At 45.5% G+C, this 16234-nt stretch overlaps 1 protein-coding gene across 2 annotated transcripts in view; it reads left to right on the top strand.

Moving 5' to 3' along the window:
- Positions 1-13863, top strand: part of VIRMA (vir like m6A methyltransferase associated) — a 46065-nt gene extending 32202 nt beyond the window's left edge. For both annotated transcript variants that reach the window (XM_030553499.1, XM_030553498.1), the window contains exons 18-24: positions 269-421; positions 1206-1366; positions 2001-2097; positions 9800-9966; positions 10356-10687; positions 12912-13055; positions 13517-13863. In XM_030553499.1, the coding sequence (XP_030409359.1) occupies positions 269-421; positions 1206-1366; positions 2001-2097; positions 9800-9966; positions 10356-10687; positions 12912-13055; positions 13517-13674 (1212 nt within the window). In that variant the 3' untranslated portion in view covers positions 13675-13863. The remainder of the gene's footprint in view (positions 1-268; positions 422-1205; positions 1367-2000; positions 2098-9799; positions 9967-10355; positions 10688-12911; positions 13056-13516) is intronic.
- Positions 13864-16234: the final 2371 nt, after the last annotated feature.

Here is a 16234-nt window from a genome sequence, read left to right as displayed (position 1 = left end):
GAGATTTTGGTGTATTCTCTCTCCATTAGTTGAGCTAACGTATTATCTTTTGTTTTTGTTTGCACGTGTCTGGTGTGGAGGTAATGGTTTCACTAGATAGCCACCAAAATAGTTTTTGGTGGAAATCCAGTGACTTTCCACATTGTTGTATTTTGTTCTAAAGTCTGTCTGGATAGCTGTAGGTTTCGTAATGCTGTCACAAGATCTAGTTTTTGATGATTTAAAAAAAAATTAACTTTAGCGTGTGATTATTTTTCCTCCCCCCTAGGGATGTTGTGGAGATGATGGAAGTCTTATGGAAGTAGATGGTTCCCATCCAGCCAGAACACTGGGTCTTACTGCTGCAGAGTTAAAACATTTATTACAGAACAAAGAAGAAACTCCAGAAAATTTGCTCATTGAACTGGAGAAACATGTTTTGGTAAAACAATTTTGGATAATCAAGTTCATTTTTTGTCCTTAGCTGACCTCGCTTTACAAGTATGTATAGATGCTTGTCTACTTATTAGTACAGAAGGCTCATGCTGATGTGCACAAGCTAATGAAATTAGTAAGAATGGTTTTATGAGTGGTGCTCAGAATTGTTTGCATGCTGGCTTGATTATTATTTATTATTTATACTGTGTTAATGCCAACAGGCCCCAATCAGAGTTTGGGAAACCTTTGTGCTAAGACACTGTTTTCACATATGAAACAATAATCCTTTCCCTTGAGAGCTTTATATATGACAAGAGATAACAGGTGAATACAACAGACAAGGAGCATAAGGTGGTAGTAAGATGATTGGTGTGCTGGGACTGGTTTATTAAACTAGCTGCCTAACCACTGCAGAAGAAGAGTTCTGTGTAAGCTTGAAAGCTTGTCTCTCTCACCAACAGCACTTGGTCCAATAAAAGGTATTATCTCACCCACCTTGTCTCTTCAATAGCCACTGCAAGTCAGCTGGTAGGTAAACAAAGGCTAGACTCCTAGAGGAGTGGTGACTGCTATTTGTTCTTTTTTTTTAAGGTACTAGGGTGCCCTCTGCTGTCCTATCTGCTTTTTCTGGAGCTGTTTATTTTTAGAGTATATATGGATGAACAGAATATAGTGTGCAGAAAATAGTCTGTGAAACATTTTCTTTTCAATCTGGCAAATACTTAATGTTGACTGTTCTAAATTCTCCTCTTCTGGAAAAATTTCTGATTCTGATGTCTCTTATGTAGGAACATTCTAAAGAAGATGACAGCCTTGAATCCTTATTGGACAATGTAGCTGGACTTCGGCAGATGCTGGAATCAGCAGGCGATCCTTGTCCTCTGAGTGACCAAGATGTAGAACCAGTTCTTTCTGCACCAGAGTCTCTCCAGAATCTGTTTAATAATAGGTAAAATAGTAAATATGTTGGAAGTTGAGTGTGCTTAACTTGTGAAAATGCAACAATTTATGGATTAGTATGTTCTGGGTAGGATTTAATTTCCAGGTTTTGTGCTTTATACATATTACTGTTATTATTAGTATATCTTTATTGGAGGGGAGCAAAGTGTATTTGATAACGCTGTCCAAATGGAATTTCATATGATGCTAAGGTTAAGGGTTTCTCCCACAGTAGCTCTTAGAAAGGTTTTTCATGCTAATTCAATGAAGGAATCCTGTTCTTTTTTCAGGCAGCCTTGCACTTAGATGAGGTAAAATTTAATATGACACTATAAAATGATTTCACGAGATGCAGTTACTACTGAAGTGTTTTTTCAGTTCAGTTTTCTGGTTATTGTGTTAGCCTAATCTTGGTTATAGTACATTTGCTGCTCTTGCTGAAGCTTATGTTTTATAATCTGCACTTCCTTGATTGGCCACAAAATACCTAACTTAAATTTCTTTGAATGTAAATGAAACCCTTGAGAGAGCACTTCTGCAAGAGCAGTGACTCCAGGAGTCACATGATACCCCAGTACAATAACCAAATACTACAGCAGCTATGGGCCTTTAATCAAAAATACATTTGATATTCATTGTTACAGGACAACATATGTGTTGGCAGATATGATGGATGACCAGCTGAAATCTATGTGGTTCTCACCATTCCAGGCTGAAGAAATTGACACTGATCTGGATATGGTAAAAGGCTCAATTAAAATTGAGAAAAAAAGTCATAAATGTATTCCTTGTTAAGCTGAGAGTAGAATTTGTTTATAAAACATCTCAGTTTTCCTTATTGCTTCGTCAATATGTGTCTAAACAGTCTCCACAAAGAAAGGGGAAAGAGGGCAGGATTTTTGAAGCAGCTGAGAATAGAGCAGGAAGAGGCCAGCTTCCACCTGACCAGCCTCAGTGCTTGTTAAGAACAGAGATAATTAAAAAAGGAGGGCTGCCAATGGGCATCACTGATGCCATCTAGGTGAGTGGCTCATTCTTTTTGCCCTTGCCCTACAATCTGACACTGCAGGTGCACCTTAAAGATTAATATTGCACACATTTAAGTGTATGCAGAAGCAGATAGAAAATCACTGATATCCTCGGAATAACTTCCAGAATAGATAAGGGGCATACAAAATAACCTTAGATTTTCAGAAGGCCTTTGACAAGGTCCCTCACCAAAGGCTCTTAAGCAAACTAAGCTGTCATGGGATAAGAGGGAAGGTCCTCTCATGGATTGGTAACTGGTTAAAAGATAGGAAACAAAGGGTAGGAATAAATGGTCAGTTTTCAGAATGGAGAGCGGTAAATAGTGGTGTTCCCCAGGGGTCTGTACTGGGACCAGTCCTATTCAGCATATTCATAAATGATCTAGGAAAACGGGTAAACAGTGAAGTGGCAGAATTTGGAGATGATACAAAATTACTCAAGATAGTTAAGTCCAAAGCAGACTGCAAAGAGTTACAAAGTGATTTCAAAACTGGTTGACTGGGCAACAAAATGGCAGATAAATTCAATGTTGATAAATGCAAAGTAATGCACATTGGAAAACATAATCCTAACTCACAGTGTGTGTGTGTATGTGTATGTGTGTGTGTGTATATATATATATATAATGAATACTGTGTGCAGATGTGGTTGCACCATCTCAAAAAAGATATATTGGAATTGGAAAAGATTCAGAAAAGGGCAACAAAAATGATTAAGGGCATGGAAAGCTTCCATTTGAGGAGAGATTAATAAGACTAGGATTTTTCATCTTAGAAAAGAGATGACTAAGAGGGGATATGAGAGAGGTCTATAAAGTCATGACTGGTGTGAAGAAAGGAAATAAGGAAGTGTTATTTACTCCTTGCCATAACTTAAGAACTAGAGGTCACCAAATGAAATTAATAGGCAGCAGATTTAAAACAAACAAAAGGAAGTATTTTTTCACACGATGCACAGACAACCTGTGTAACTCCTTGTCAGAGGATGTTGTGAAGGCCAAGACCATAACAGGGTTCAAAAAAGAACTTGATAAATTCATAGATCCGTCAATGGCTATTAGCCAGAATGGACAGGGATGGTGTTCCCAATGAGCGATAGGATGGATCACTTGATGATTATCAGTTCTGTTCATTCCATCTGGAGAATCTTGCATTGGCCACTGTTGGAAGACAGGATACTGGGCTAGATGAATCTTTGGTCTGACCCAGTATGGCCGTTCTTATGTTCTTAAGTTCTCTTTCTATATCATTTCTTGGAGCTTTTTGGCACTCAGGTATATGAGAAACCAAGTTTCTTCCTCTTTTTCATCTATTCATACTGCAATAGTATTCAGAAATCCTGATTAGGATTGTGCTAGGAGTTGTATACACATAATAAAAAAGACAGTCCTTTTCCCCAAAGAACTTGCGATCTAAAGAAATTAAAGAAAAGTTCATAGTTACAGGCTAAAATCTTTGTAAAAACTTCATTTCTACACATGACCTCCAAATTTTGGATTTTAAAAAATCCGTGCTGTGAGGGTATCATAGGTAAAAGACGGTTACTCACCTTTGTAACTGTTGTTCTTCGAGATGTGTTGCTCATATCCATTCCAATAGGTGTGCGCGTGCTGCATGCACGTTCATCGGAGACTTTTACCCTAGCAACACTCGGTAGGCCGGCAGGGCGCCCCCTGGAGTGGCGCCGCCATGGCATCTGTTATATACCCCTGCCGGCCCGCCGCTCCTCAGTTCCCTCTTGCTGGCTACTCCGACAGTGGGGAAGGAGAGCGGGTGTGGAATGGATATGAGCAACACATCTCGAAGAACAACAGTTACAAAGGTGAGTAACCGTCTTTTCTTCTTCGAGTGCTTGCTCATATCCATTCCAGTACGTGATTCCCAAGCCTTACCTAGGCAGTGGGGTCGGAGTGAGACGTTGCGGAGTGTAAGATCGCTGAGCCAAAGGCGGCATTGTCTCTTGATTGCGCAATGAGCGCATAGTGAGAAGTGAACGTATGCACTGATGACCAGGTAGCTGCACGGCATATCTCCTGGATGGGAATGTGCGCCAGGAAGGCGGTCGAGGAGGCTTGAGCCTGGGTAGAGTGAGCGGTGAGACGGCCAATCGGGACGTGGGCCAGGTCGTAGCACGTCCGGATACAGGACGTTACCCATGATGAGAGCCTCTGAGAAGATATAGGCATACCTTTCATACGCTCCGCCACCGCTATGATCCAGGCAGAATGGCAGTGGTATCGGAGTCGTTAGGGATAGCTCGAGCAGCATGGGATACCAGTGCTGCCCCGGCCATGCCGGAGCGATCAGGATCAGTCTGGCCCTGTCCCTGCGGAGCTTGAGCAGGACTCTGTGGACTAGGGGAAAGGGTGGAAAGGCATAGAGAAGACGTCCCTTCCAGGGGATCAGGAACGCGTCCAAGAGAGAACCCGGAGAGCGGCCCTGAAGGAAGCAGAACATCTGGCATTTCCTGTTCTCCCTGGAGGCAAATAGGTCTATTTGGGGAAAGCCCCACTTCCGGAATACAGAAAGAAGGATGTCCAGACGGATGGACCATTCGTGGGACAGGAAGGATCTGCTCAGGCGATCTGCGAGAGAGTTCTGGACTCCCGGAAGGAAGGAGGCTACGAGGTCTATCGAGTGGGCTATACAGAAGTCCCAAAGTCGCATCGCCTCTTGGCAAAGGGGGGAAGACCGTGTGCCCCCTTGTTTATGTAATACGTGGCCGTTGTGTTGTCCGTGAAAATCGCAACACAACGGCCCTGTAGATGGTGTTGGAAGGTCTGGCACACCAAGCGGACCACTCTCAGTTCGCGAACATTGATATGCAGAGTCAGCTCTTGCAAGGACCAAAGGCCCTGGGTGTGAAGGTGCCCTAAGTATGCACCCCAGCCCAGGGATGAAGCGTCCGTCGTTAGCGACACCGAAGGCTGTGGTGGGTGGAACGGGCGACCGGCACACACCAGGGAGGGTGTCAGCCACCAGCTGAGGGAGTCCAGGGTTTTTGTTGGGATTGTGACTATCATGTCTAGGGCATCCCTGCGCGGACGATAAACTGAGGCAAGCCGAGTCTGGAGAGGGCGCATGCATAGTCTTGCGTGCTTTGTCATGAAAGTGCACGCAGCCATGTGGCCGAGTAGGGCGAGGGTGGTACGGACAGAGGTTGTTGGGAAGGCTTGTAGCCTCTGGATGAGAGAGACTATAGCTTGGAACCTCTGTGGAGGTAGACTGGCTGTTGCAAGATTCGAGTCCAGCATGGCCCCGATGAATTCCGTTCTCTGCGTAGGAAGCAGAATGGATTTGTCTAGGTTGAGGATCAGACCTAGATGGGAGAATAGGTCCTTGATGACGTTTACGTGTGCGGTAACCTGAGCCTTGGAGGTCCCTCGAATAAGCCAGTCACTGAGATATGGGAAAACGTGAACTCGACCGCGACGAAAGTAGGCGGCGACTACTGCCATACACTTTGTGAATACTCGAGGGGCCGAGGAGAGGCCGAAGGGAAGGACCGCAAATTGGTAGTGATGATGGTTTATCACGAAGCGAAGGAACCTTCTGTGTGGGGGGTAAATTGCAATATGAAAATATGCGTCCCTCATGTCAAGAGCAGCGTACCAATCTCCGGGATCCAGGGAGGGTATAATGTTTCCCAGGGATACCATGCGGAACTTGAACTTCGTGATGAACTTGTTCAGAGCTCGCAGGTCCAGGATGGGCTGTAGGCCCCCTTTCGCTTGGGAATTAGGAAGTATCTGGAATAGAACCCTCTTCCCTTTAGGTCCCCTGGAACCTCCTCTATAGCTCCCAACGCAAGGAGCCTCGAAACTTCCTGCAGAAGGAGTTGCTCGTGAGAGGGGTCCCTGAAGAGGGAAGGGGAGGGAGGGTGAGGAGGAGGGGACGAAATAAACTGAAGACGGTAGCCACACTCCACCGTGCTGAGAACCCAGCGGTCCGATGTTATCTGGAACCATGCAGGAAAGAATGCGGCAAGGCGGTTGGCGAACTGAAAAGGATCCTGGGAGGTAATTGGTACAGTGCTCCCGGGCGCACCCTCAAAAGTTTGGCTTCGGTCCTGCCGGTGGTTTGGCGGGGCCGGAGTTATTACCCACTTGCGGGCCAGACTGGCGTCTTTGGGGGTTACGGCCTCTCCTTCTGGAGAAGTCCTGTCTTGGCCGAGGTGGGGGATAGGGGGGCTGAGGTTGTGGGCGGAAAGGTCGCCTCTGAGTCTGCGGCGTATGCATTCCTAGCGAACGCACGATCACGCGGCTGTCCTTTAAACTTTGGAGGTGAGGATCTGTCTTTTGGGAAAAAAGGCCCTGACCGTCAAATGGTAGGTCCTGTATAGTATATTGCAGCTTGAGTAGTAGACCCAGCGCTTGCAACCACAATATGCGCCTCACAGCAATCCCAGAGGCGACCGTTCGAGCTGCCGAATCAGCGGCATCTAACGAGGCCTGGAGGGAGGTCCGTGCAACTTTTTTCCCTTCCTCCAGGAGAGCCGAGAACTCCTGGCGGGAATCGTGTGGGACTAGTTCTACAAACTTCCCTACCGACTCCCATGTATTATAATTGTATCTACTCAGGAGGGCTTGCTGACTCGCCACTCTGAGCTGGAGGCCCCCCGCAGAGTAGATCTTCCTTCTCAACAAGTCCATGGGTCTGGCTTCCCTCGATTTAGGTGTAGGGGCTTGTTGGCCATGGCGCTCTCGTTCTTTAACGGATTGGACTACTAACGAACAAGGGGGAGGGTGTACGTATAGGTACTCGTACCCCTTGGATGGAACCATATATTTGCGCTCAACCCCCTTGGCTGTAGGTGGAACGGATGCTGGGGTTTGCCAGATTGTATCTGCTCGAGCCTGTATGGTACGAATAAAGGGGAGGGCCACCCTTGTCGAAGCCTCCGCTGATAGAATGGTGACCACTGGGTCTTCCACCTCAGGAACTTCTTCCACGGGTAGATTTATATTAAGAGCGACCCTGGTGTGACCGAAGGTCAATTGGGGGCGGTCCAGATGTGGCCGTCCCCGCTACTACCTCGTCTGGTGATGAAGAGGAAGAGACCCCGGGGACCAATGGGTCTTGAAGCAACTCTTGGTCCTGTGGAACGTCCTGGGGTGGGTCTTGCACGTCCGAGACCTGCGCCGGGAGATGTTCTGTACGCTGGAGGAGATCTGCTCACCGTGGCCTCTGGCGCCCTATGTTCGGAGGGCCCCAAGCGCGGCGGTGGATGTGGGGCACCTTGGCTCTGATGGTAGGCCCAAGGAGTCCAAAAGGACCACTGATGAGGGTCCTGCTGATTGTCCGAGTCCCCATAAGATGCTGATCCGGCATGGGAGGAGATTGATGGCTGACGAGATGGCCATGGCGGGGTGGAGACCGTGAAGTGATGGTCCCTGCATCCACTGGAACCGTCCCTACACGGTGCTGGGGAGCGGTGCTGAGAGCCTCGACGGTGCCGAGATTGCGACCGGGACCTGCAACCAGCACAGTGCCGGGAGGTCGACTGGTGCCGGGAGCCGTCGTGCCGAGATCGGCTGCGGGAAGCCCGGTGCCGCACGTGATGACGGGATCTGGACGGCGACTGGGATCTCGAGCGGTACCGCGAGTACGACTGGTACTGCGACGGGGAACGGTACCGGGACTGCGAGTGGCCGTGGGATAGAGATCGATGGCAGGACCGTGAGCATCTGCGGGACCTGGACCGGGACCGAGAGTGATGAAGTCCCATGGTACCGGGCGAAGAAGGTCTTACAAGGGCTGGCTTGCCTGCGGATTGAAGGACCCGCACCAGCAGTGCGGGGGGTCGAGGCAGCTCAGGCTCCGTTAAGGCGATCAGGTCCCGTGCCGCGGAGAACGTCTCCGGAGTGGAGGGCACAACAAGCTCAACCACGGCCTGTGCCGGGGAGCTGGTAGGCACCGGACTCAACGGCTCGTGCGAGGCCGGAGTCAACGGTGCGGCGGAAGTCGACGCCGCGGCAGATGGCAGTGCCGGGCAGTCCAGCTTGGCTAAGCGCTCTGACTGCGGTGCGGACAAAGCAGCTGCAGGAGGCTTGCGCTTCTTGCTCAAAGGTGACAGTGAGCGGTGCCGGGTAGAAGCCAGTGCCGGAGAAGGTCGGTGACTCGGAGTCTTCGCTGAGGAGGTATGCTCCGGTGCCGATGAAGCAGTTGATCTCGGTGCCGATGCCAGTGCCGAGGAGCGGGGAGTCAGCGCTGCCTCCATCAGCAACTGCTTGAGGCGAACGTCCCGCTCTTTTTTTAGTCTTAAAAGCCTTACAGATCCGGCACTTATCTGTCAAATGGGCCTCGCCCAAGCACTTAAGGCAGGCGTCGTACGGGTCACTAGTGAGCATCGGCCGACGACAGACCGCGCACGGTTTGAAGCCCGGTGAGCCGGGCATGGGCCTGGTACCGGGGTCGGGGAAGGGGCTAACCCCCAATCCCGTTGAGCTATCTACAATACACAAACTCAACTACTAAATAACACTAACTAACTACAATAAATCGAACTATATACAATCTAAGAAAAGACGAGTGAATCGCTAGGGAGGTGGAGAACAGCAAGCTGCGCTCCACAGTTCCAACGACCGACACGGGCGGTAAGAAGGAACTGAGGAGTGGCGGGCCGGCAGGGGTATATAACCGACGCCATGGCGGTGCCACTCCAGGGGGTGCCCTGCCGGCCCACCGAGTGTTGCTAGGGTAAAAGTCTCCGAACGTGCACGTGGCGCGCGCACACCTATTGGAATGGATATGAGTAAGCACTCGAAGAAGAAGAGTTTATTCCTGGGAGTTATGGCCTTTGAAGTTAGGTGATCCTAGTGGAAACAATGACAGATGCTTAGATTTCCATACTTAGAGAAAACTATCAAATATATCTCATCTCAGATTTAATTCTCATTCATCTTTTCATAGTTATACCTTCCTTTCTTCTTGCTAATATACAAAGACAGATAGATATGTAAATAAACTTTTTCCTCAGCAGACCGTCTCTTCCTATGCCTCCCTCCTGTACAGAAAGAAGTCACACAACTGAATTTGTAAGGCTGTTCTCTAGGCAGGATACGGGCCCTGCTGGAGTTCTAATCAAATCAGACAACAGACTATCAAAATCTAAACCTTAGGCCCTGCCATTGATGAGGTCCAGGGTTGTACAGGTGCTACTGCTGCAGCTCCTGCTCTCTCAGATGCTGCGTCTTTTCTCTCAGCCCATATAACTTGGGTTAAAGGGGCTGATTGGGGCTTTGTGCTCCTGTGAGGGATTCCAGAGCAGAATGGAACCCCAGCTGAGCTACTCTCATCCTGCTGCTGGAGCTCCTTCTCCCTCTGCTGCACTTCTCCTGTTTCAAAAATACTGAAGTGTTGCCCAGCGTTGCTGGTTGTGGTTATTGCGGTGTAACTGTATTCTTTTATTGCAGGTAAAAGTAGACTTAATTGAACTGTCAGAGAAAGGCTGCAGTGACTTTGACTTGCAAGCAGAACTGGAGAGATCATTTTTGTCAGAACCTTCATCTCCTGGTAGGACGAAAACCACAAAAGGGTTTAAACTTGGCAAACACAAGCATGAGACGTTTATAACGTCAAGGTAAGATGTATTGCTGACTTTGAATCAGTATACAATTAATGTAATCTAGCTGAGTGGGAGATACCTTCCTGTGGATAGGTAGATACTTAAAATTGAGATTGATATTGTGTACTAACAAAAAGCTGGTTTTTGAGCAGTGAATTCAAAGCTATGTAGTTAGGTGGTGAGATATGGATGATTCATATTTCAGAAATATGAAGAAGCAAAGACTTCTGCAAAGAGCATGCCTACAACATTAAGCTTCATTGTATCTTGGCAGTTACGTTACACAGTTTTTAAATTATGAATTTAAACTTCTACTGAATACTAATGCAGAGAATGCCAAACATTCAGCTGGAATAAATTCTTAGGTCAGTAAATAATCCTGTTAATTTTGTTTTGCTATACAGTGGAAAATCTGAGTACATTGAACCTGCAAAGAGAGCACATGTTGTGCCACCTCCTAGAGGAAGAGGCCGGGGAGGATTTGGACAAGGTATTCGACCACATGATATCTTTCGTCAAAGGAAACAGAATACAAGCAGACCACCTTCTATGCATGTGGACGATTTTGTTGCTGCAGAGAGCAAAGAAGTGGTCCCTCCAGATGGGATACCACAACCTAAAAGGCCACCAAAAGTATCCCAGAAGATATCTTCACGTGGCGGATTCTCAGGGAATCGTGGAGGACGGGGAGCTTTTCACAGTCAGAACAGATTCTTTACACCACCTGCTTCAAAAGGTATGTTGCCTCTTGTCTGAGGATTTGGAGTAAACGGATTACTGTCTAGGATAAAAAATGCTTCTCTAGGCTATGCTGGACTTAAACCAAAGCTGTGTTTAACTGTTCTCTATTATGGTCTGAGTGATATTTTTGCAAAAGAATGTAGCTAGATCTTCGCTCTTTGGTCTCATGCTGTTGTGTGCAATGGCCACAGGAGTGCTTGTAACTGTAACAGAAAAAAAATTAACTGTCTCGTTGTGAAATGATATGGGCATTTGTCAAATTAAGTACTATCAACTTTAAATGCATTTTGATTAGAAAGGCCCCCTGGTGTCTTGAGAAGAAGAATGTGCAGCGCCCCATGTTTGCAGTGATTCTCTGGCTAGAGATTCTGCTGCCGAATTTAGGCTTTTTTTAAATTAGCAGACAAAAAAAACCTATATTTTGTGACAGTGAAGGTTGCAGCAGGATACATCCATTCCATCCAAAACCTTAAAAACATGGCAATAAGAAGTTATAAGGATAGATGTGCATTCCTTTCCACCTTCGTATTGCCTACAGCACTGTTAATAAAACAGCCCAGTGCTCCATAAGGCAATCTGTTGTACCTCCAACAGATGCCCAAACTAGAACTGGGCAAAACTTTTTTGTGTGGGTGTGGTGAATAGCAAATTTGCCAAAAAATGCATTTTGGGGGGCACTGAAACTGCACAAATTTGGTTTGAATTTGGTGAATAGTTTCCACTGATTTTTCCCCCAGAAATGCCAAAACTGTTTTGAACTGACATTTTTGAATAATTGTTTTTCAAATTTTTAATTTGGTGAGAAAAATTCTTAAGTTTCAGTTCAAACAAACTTTTTTTTTTTTTTGGTTAAGCTACTGAACTGCAAAATCAGTTATTTGTTCAGCTCTAATCCAAAATCAATATGTACCCCAACTTCTCCTCTGCTACCCCTCCATACAAAGTCAAGCAGCCTCTGCCCTTTCTGGGTGCCAAAATCTCAACCTACTCCCTTGCCAGCTGCCAGACCCTCCAGCTTTACCATTACAGCTTCTGTAATGCAGTTGATATAAAAATACTGTGGCATGTGGAAAAGTGAAAATGGTCTGGGCAGTGTTAAATTGATGGGCATTCCATAATTGAGATTTGTGTGAATTTACTGTCAAAATACTGTACTGGTCGTATTGTTCATTATATTTGAATCAGTAAATTAAAAAACAGGTACGTTTCAGCGTGTTGCAGAAGTAAGGGGCTTTGCCACAAGGGTATGCAGTGGCAGAGGATAGGTTTCACCCCTGCTGCTAACTGTGAGGTATCTGACAGTAGTCTAAATTAATCTGAGCCACTCAAGTCTTTCCCTTAACATTTTTCTTGGAGTCTGACACCTTCGGTGCCTTAAGCCTTGTTTGGCTGTGTATTGGTGAGACTCTGTTCCAGGCAGGAGAGGCGCCAGAGTTTCTGGCACCCTAGGCAGAATTTGGGGGGTGGCATTTTGTGCGCTCACCATGGGGCGCGCGAGAGCTTCCGGTTCCACTCCCATTGTGCCGCCGAAGGACCCTCCGCCGAAATGCCACAGATGATGAGCAGCTCAATGACTGCTGCTAATTGCCTGCCGCTGTTTTCCGCGGCACGTCGGCAGAAGATCCTTCTTCGGCGACGCGACGGGAGCAGAACCGGAAGCTCCCGTACGCCCCATGGGGAGCACACAAAATGCCTCCCCCCGAATCCTGGCACCCTAGGCGATCGCCTAGGATCGCCTAATGGAAGCGCCGGCCCTGGTTCCAGGTATTAGAATTCAGGCAGATTGTATAATACCTGGCCTCTGGAATGAGTTTCATGATGTGACTGCATCAAACCAGTAAGGCTTCTCATCCGTACAGAGCTCATTAGGAGCTTGGTATATTGAGGAAGTTCCCTGCATCTTCGAAGCGTAATGATGTGCATCCTGTTCCTTTAGGCTTGCCAGTCTCAGTGCTGTATTGACACTGGTGCCTATGACGTAGGCTCAAGCCATCTCTAGGTTAATATAGATAGTGCTGGATAGGCATATAGAGACTCTGAGCCCTTGTGTCATCTAAAACATTGGGGTTGTCCGTAGAGGCATTCTTGTGTCCTGTTACAGTATAATTATTCCTAGTAGCCAGGTCATGTATTGCAGCATACTACTAGTTAAACAGTGCAGAGATTAAAATACAGAAAACTTTACTGAGTGTTATTCAGCACCTGTGTTTTGTGTTTAGGAAATTACAATCGTCGTGAAGGAGCCCGGGGTTCAAGCTGGAGTGCACAAAATACACCACGAGGCACCTACAATGAAAGCAGAGGGGGTCAAAGCAATTTTAATAGGGGCCCCCTGCCACCATTGAGGCCATTAAGTTCTGCAGGTGTGTGTGTGTGTGGTTTTTTTTTTTACAGTACATGGAAGTGGGCATCAAATTGCACAAAGCTCCTAGTTGCATTTTCTTTTTACAAATGAAGCTTATTGCAGGCACCTTGAAATACAGTAAAAGTTTTAAATATATATTAACAATGGTAAATCCCAAAATATACTTTAATATAAACTGTTATTAAAATGTAATCCATTATAAATTTACAAAACTCGCGGATCTGAGTGCTTGATTTTACAATCTTAATCGTGCATTAATACTAACTTTTGCAATGTAATTAACAACCCTGGTAATTGCATCTTTAGTTAAAACAAAACAATGTTTCCCTAATGAAAAATTGAAAAAAGACTAGAAAATAAATTAAAGGTAGGGACTGCGTATCCTTGTTTATTCAGCCCCTACCTCAGCAGGGCTAATCCATGGGCACTACCACCGTTTATATATTTTTTTGCTTTAAGGCTATCGACCCAGTCCTCGTGATCGTGCTTCCAGAGGCCGTGGTGGAATTGGACCGTCTTGGGCGAGTGCTAATAGTGGTGGTAGCGGTGGCTCAAGAGGAAAGTTTGTTAGTGGAGGCAGTGGAAGAGGTCGTCATGTACGTTCCTTCACACGATAAAAATGAGACCTTACAGAACAACCCAGCAGGGTGAACTTCTCATGCTGATAACAAAAAGAGGCACTAAAGGACCAATTTAGACTTACTGATATCTGAAGACAGCGAGAGAATATTTTTGTTTGAAGAAAGCAGTTTTTGTTTGAAACAAGACTTGAAATTTCAATAAAATTCAAGACTTTTTGTGTACAATTGTATATCTTTTATTCCCCTTGAAAGAACATTTTAACTTTTTTGTGGACTTCTGTAGACAATACTGAATAAGGAACCCATGTGAATTAAGACTTCAATAATTTCTCTTCTAAAATATTAATTGTGCCAAAAGCAAGGTACAGGTGTGCTGATTTTGCAGTAGTACATAAGGAAGCTTGAGGTTTTCCTCTCAGGTTTAGAACTATTAGCTCAGTTTCCTATTGGTCTGTTAGTTATTAAATGAATGAGGTACATCTTACCAATGGTTCTAGTAAATGAGAAAAAGACTGACTGAGACTTGGGGTACGACTACACTACCCACCGGATCGGCGGGTAGCAATCAATCTATCGGGGATCGATTTATTGCATGTAGTGTAGACACGATAAATTGATCCCCGATCGCTCTCCCGTTGACTGCTGAACTCCAGCTCGGCAAGAGGCGGAAGCAAAGTCGACGGGGGATCGTGGCAATCGACCCCATACTATGAGGACGCGAGGTAAGTCGAACTAAGATACGTCGACTTCAGCTATGCTATTCTCATAGCTGAAGTTGCGTATCTTAGGTCAATCCCCCCTGTGTAGACCAAGCCTTAATATGTGAAAGAACACAAACCTTACCCATTTAATTTAGAAGTTATGGATAATTACTGATACCACCGTTACCTACATTAAACTCAAACCTGCACCCATTGAAATAGGCAGGAAAACTTCCACTGTCTTTAGTAAGAGTAAGTTTAAGGCCCAGAGCGTAACTTTTAGAGATGTTATCACTCTAAGCCTGTTTATAAGAGCCTGCCTGTATGCAGTGGTGTTGTAGCTGTGTTGGTCCCAGGATATTAGAGACACAAGTTGGGTGAGGTAATATTTTTTAAATGGACCAACTTCTGTTGGTGAGAGAGAGAAGCTTTCAAGCTCAGAGAGAGCTAAATATAAGGTGGAACAGATAGTTTTAGCATAAGTAGATAACACACATTCAAAGAGACCATTTAAGGTGGAGTGGCCCATTAACCCCCTGTAATCATTAAGACAAAAACCGGACGTAGCACGCTACAGATTGTTGTAATAAGCCATAATCCAGTATGTTTATTAAGATGATGATTTTTAGTGTTTAGCAAAGTTATGAATTTAATCTCCCAGGGTAGTCTTTTGAAAGTGCTGTGCAGGTTTCCTTTGAGGATAAGGACAGAGGTCAGAAAGAGTGACTGCTTTGTGAAAAGTGTTCACTCACAGGTGATGTAGTGTTTCTCTTTATCATTTCACTTGAGCGTGTAATGGTTGTCTGGTTCTCAACCCACATAGTTGTTATTGGGGCATTTAGTGCACTTGATGTAGTAGACCACATGTTGTGGTAGGTATGTGTGTAACCATGGATCTTGAAAGGTGTGTTGGGGGGAGGGAGAGGGTGTTGATCGTTGTAGCAATGTAGATATGTCTGCAGGTTTTGCATCTGTTGTTCTGGCAGCGTGTGGTGCCACTTTGAGTTGGTGTGTCCTGGTCTTTGGGGAGCTTGCTTCTGATGACAAGGAAAAGTTCTGTGTAGCTCAAAAGTTGGTCCAATAAAAGATCTCTCACCTACCTTGTCTTTCTAATGTGTGCTAGAAGGAGATCATAGGGTGAGGTACCTTCACTATAAATAGAAGCTTGACGGAGTTACATTATTATTCGTAGCCTGCTGACTTGTGTAGTTGGGGAGGAGAGAGTTTAAAAGCAGACTTTCATAAACTAAACAGTTCCCTAAGGAAGCAAGAGATACAAAACTTTTCCTTTAATGGACACTTTGGCTTTTTGCTTGTGTAATTGTTTGAGATGTCTGAGGTTGAGATATACAATGCAAGAGGAAAAGCTTTGAAAATTAAGAGCATACAAAGAATCTGTACAAATAGTCACTTTCGTGTTTCTTTTCATGCTAAAAAAACTCGGAATCAAATATATTTTGAACTCAAATGTTTACTTTTTCTTTTCATCTCTGGGGAATTTGTCCAACATAGCTACTAGGAAGATAAGAGGTTACTAGCTGCAGCCCTCATTATAAAGGCCCTGTACACATTAACCTATGGCAGACAACTGTTTGAATTTAGACTTTGATTCTCATTTACACATAAGTCCCTTTACACTACCAGAATGGTGTAAATGAGCTTTAACCTTAATGAGGATCAAGCCCAGTTAGTTTAAACATTTCCAGCTAAAACTGATCTTAATGTACTTTGGTCAACCAGCAAGCATGCTGCCATTAACCATTAAAAACTCACCACCTTCCACTCCAAGTGCAAGGCACATTTCTTTGACCTTACTTTCTCTTAACAAATACACAGCACTGTGTGGGTGTTTGCAGTTATTTTTAACTACCAACACAAGACACTCCATTGCCTGC

Source organism: Gopherus evgoodei, chromosome 2 (genome assembly GCF_007399415.2).
Source record: "Gopherus evgoodei ecotype Sinaloan lineage chromosome 2, rGopEvg1_v1.p, whole genome shotgun sequence".
Classification (NCBI taxonomy): domain Eukaryota; kingdom Metazoa; phylum Chordata; order Testudines; family Testudinidae; genus Gopherus; species Gopherus evgoodei.
The sequence above is the reverse complement of the archived record's forward strand: the minus strand, read 5'-3'. Positions and strand labels throughout refer to the sequence as shown.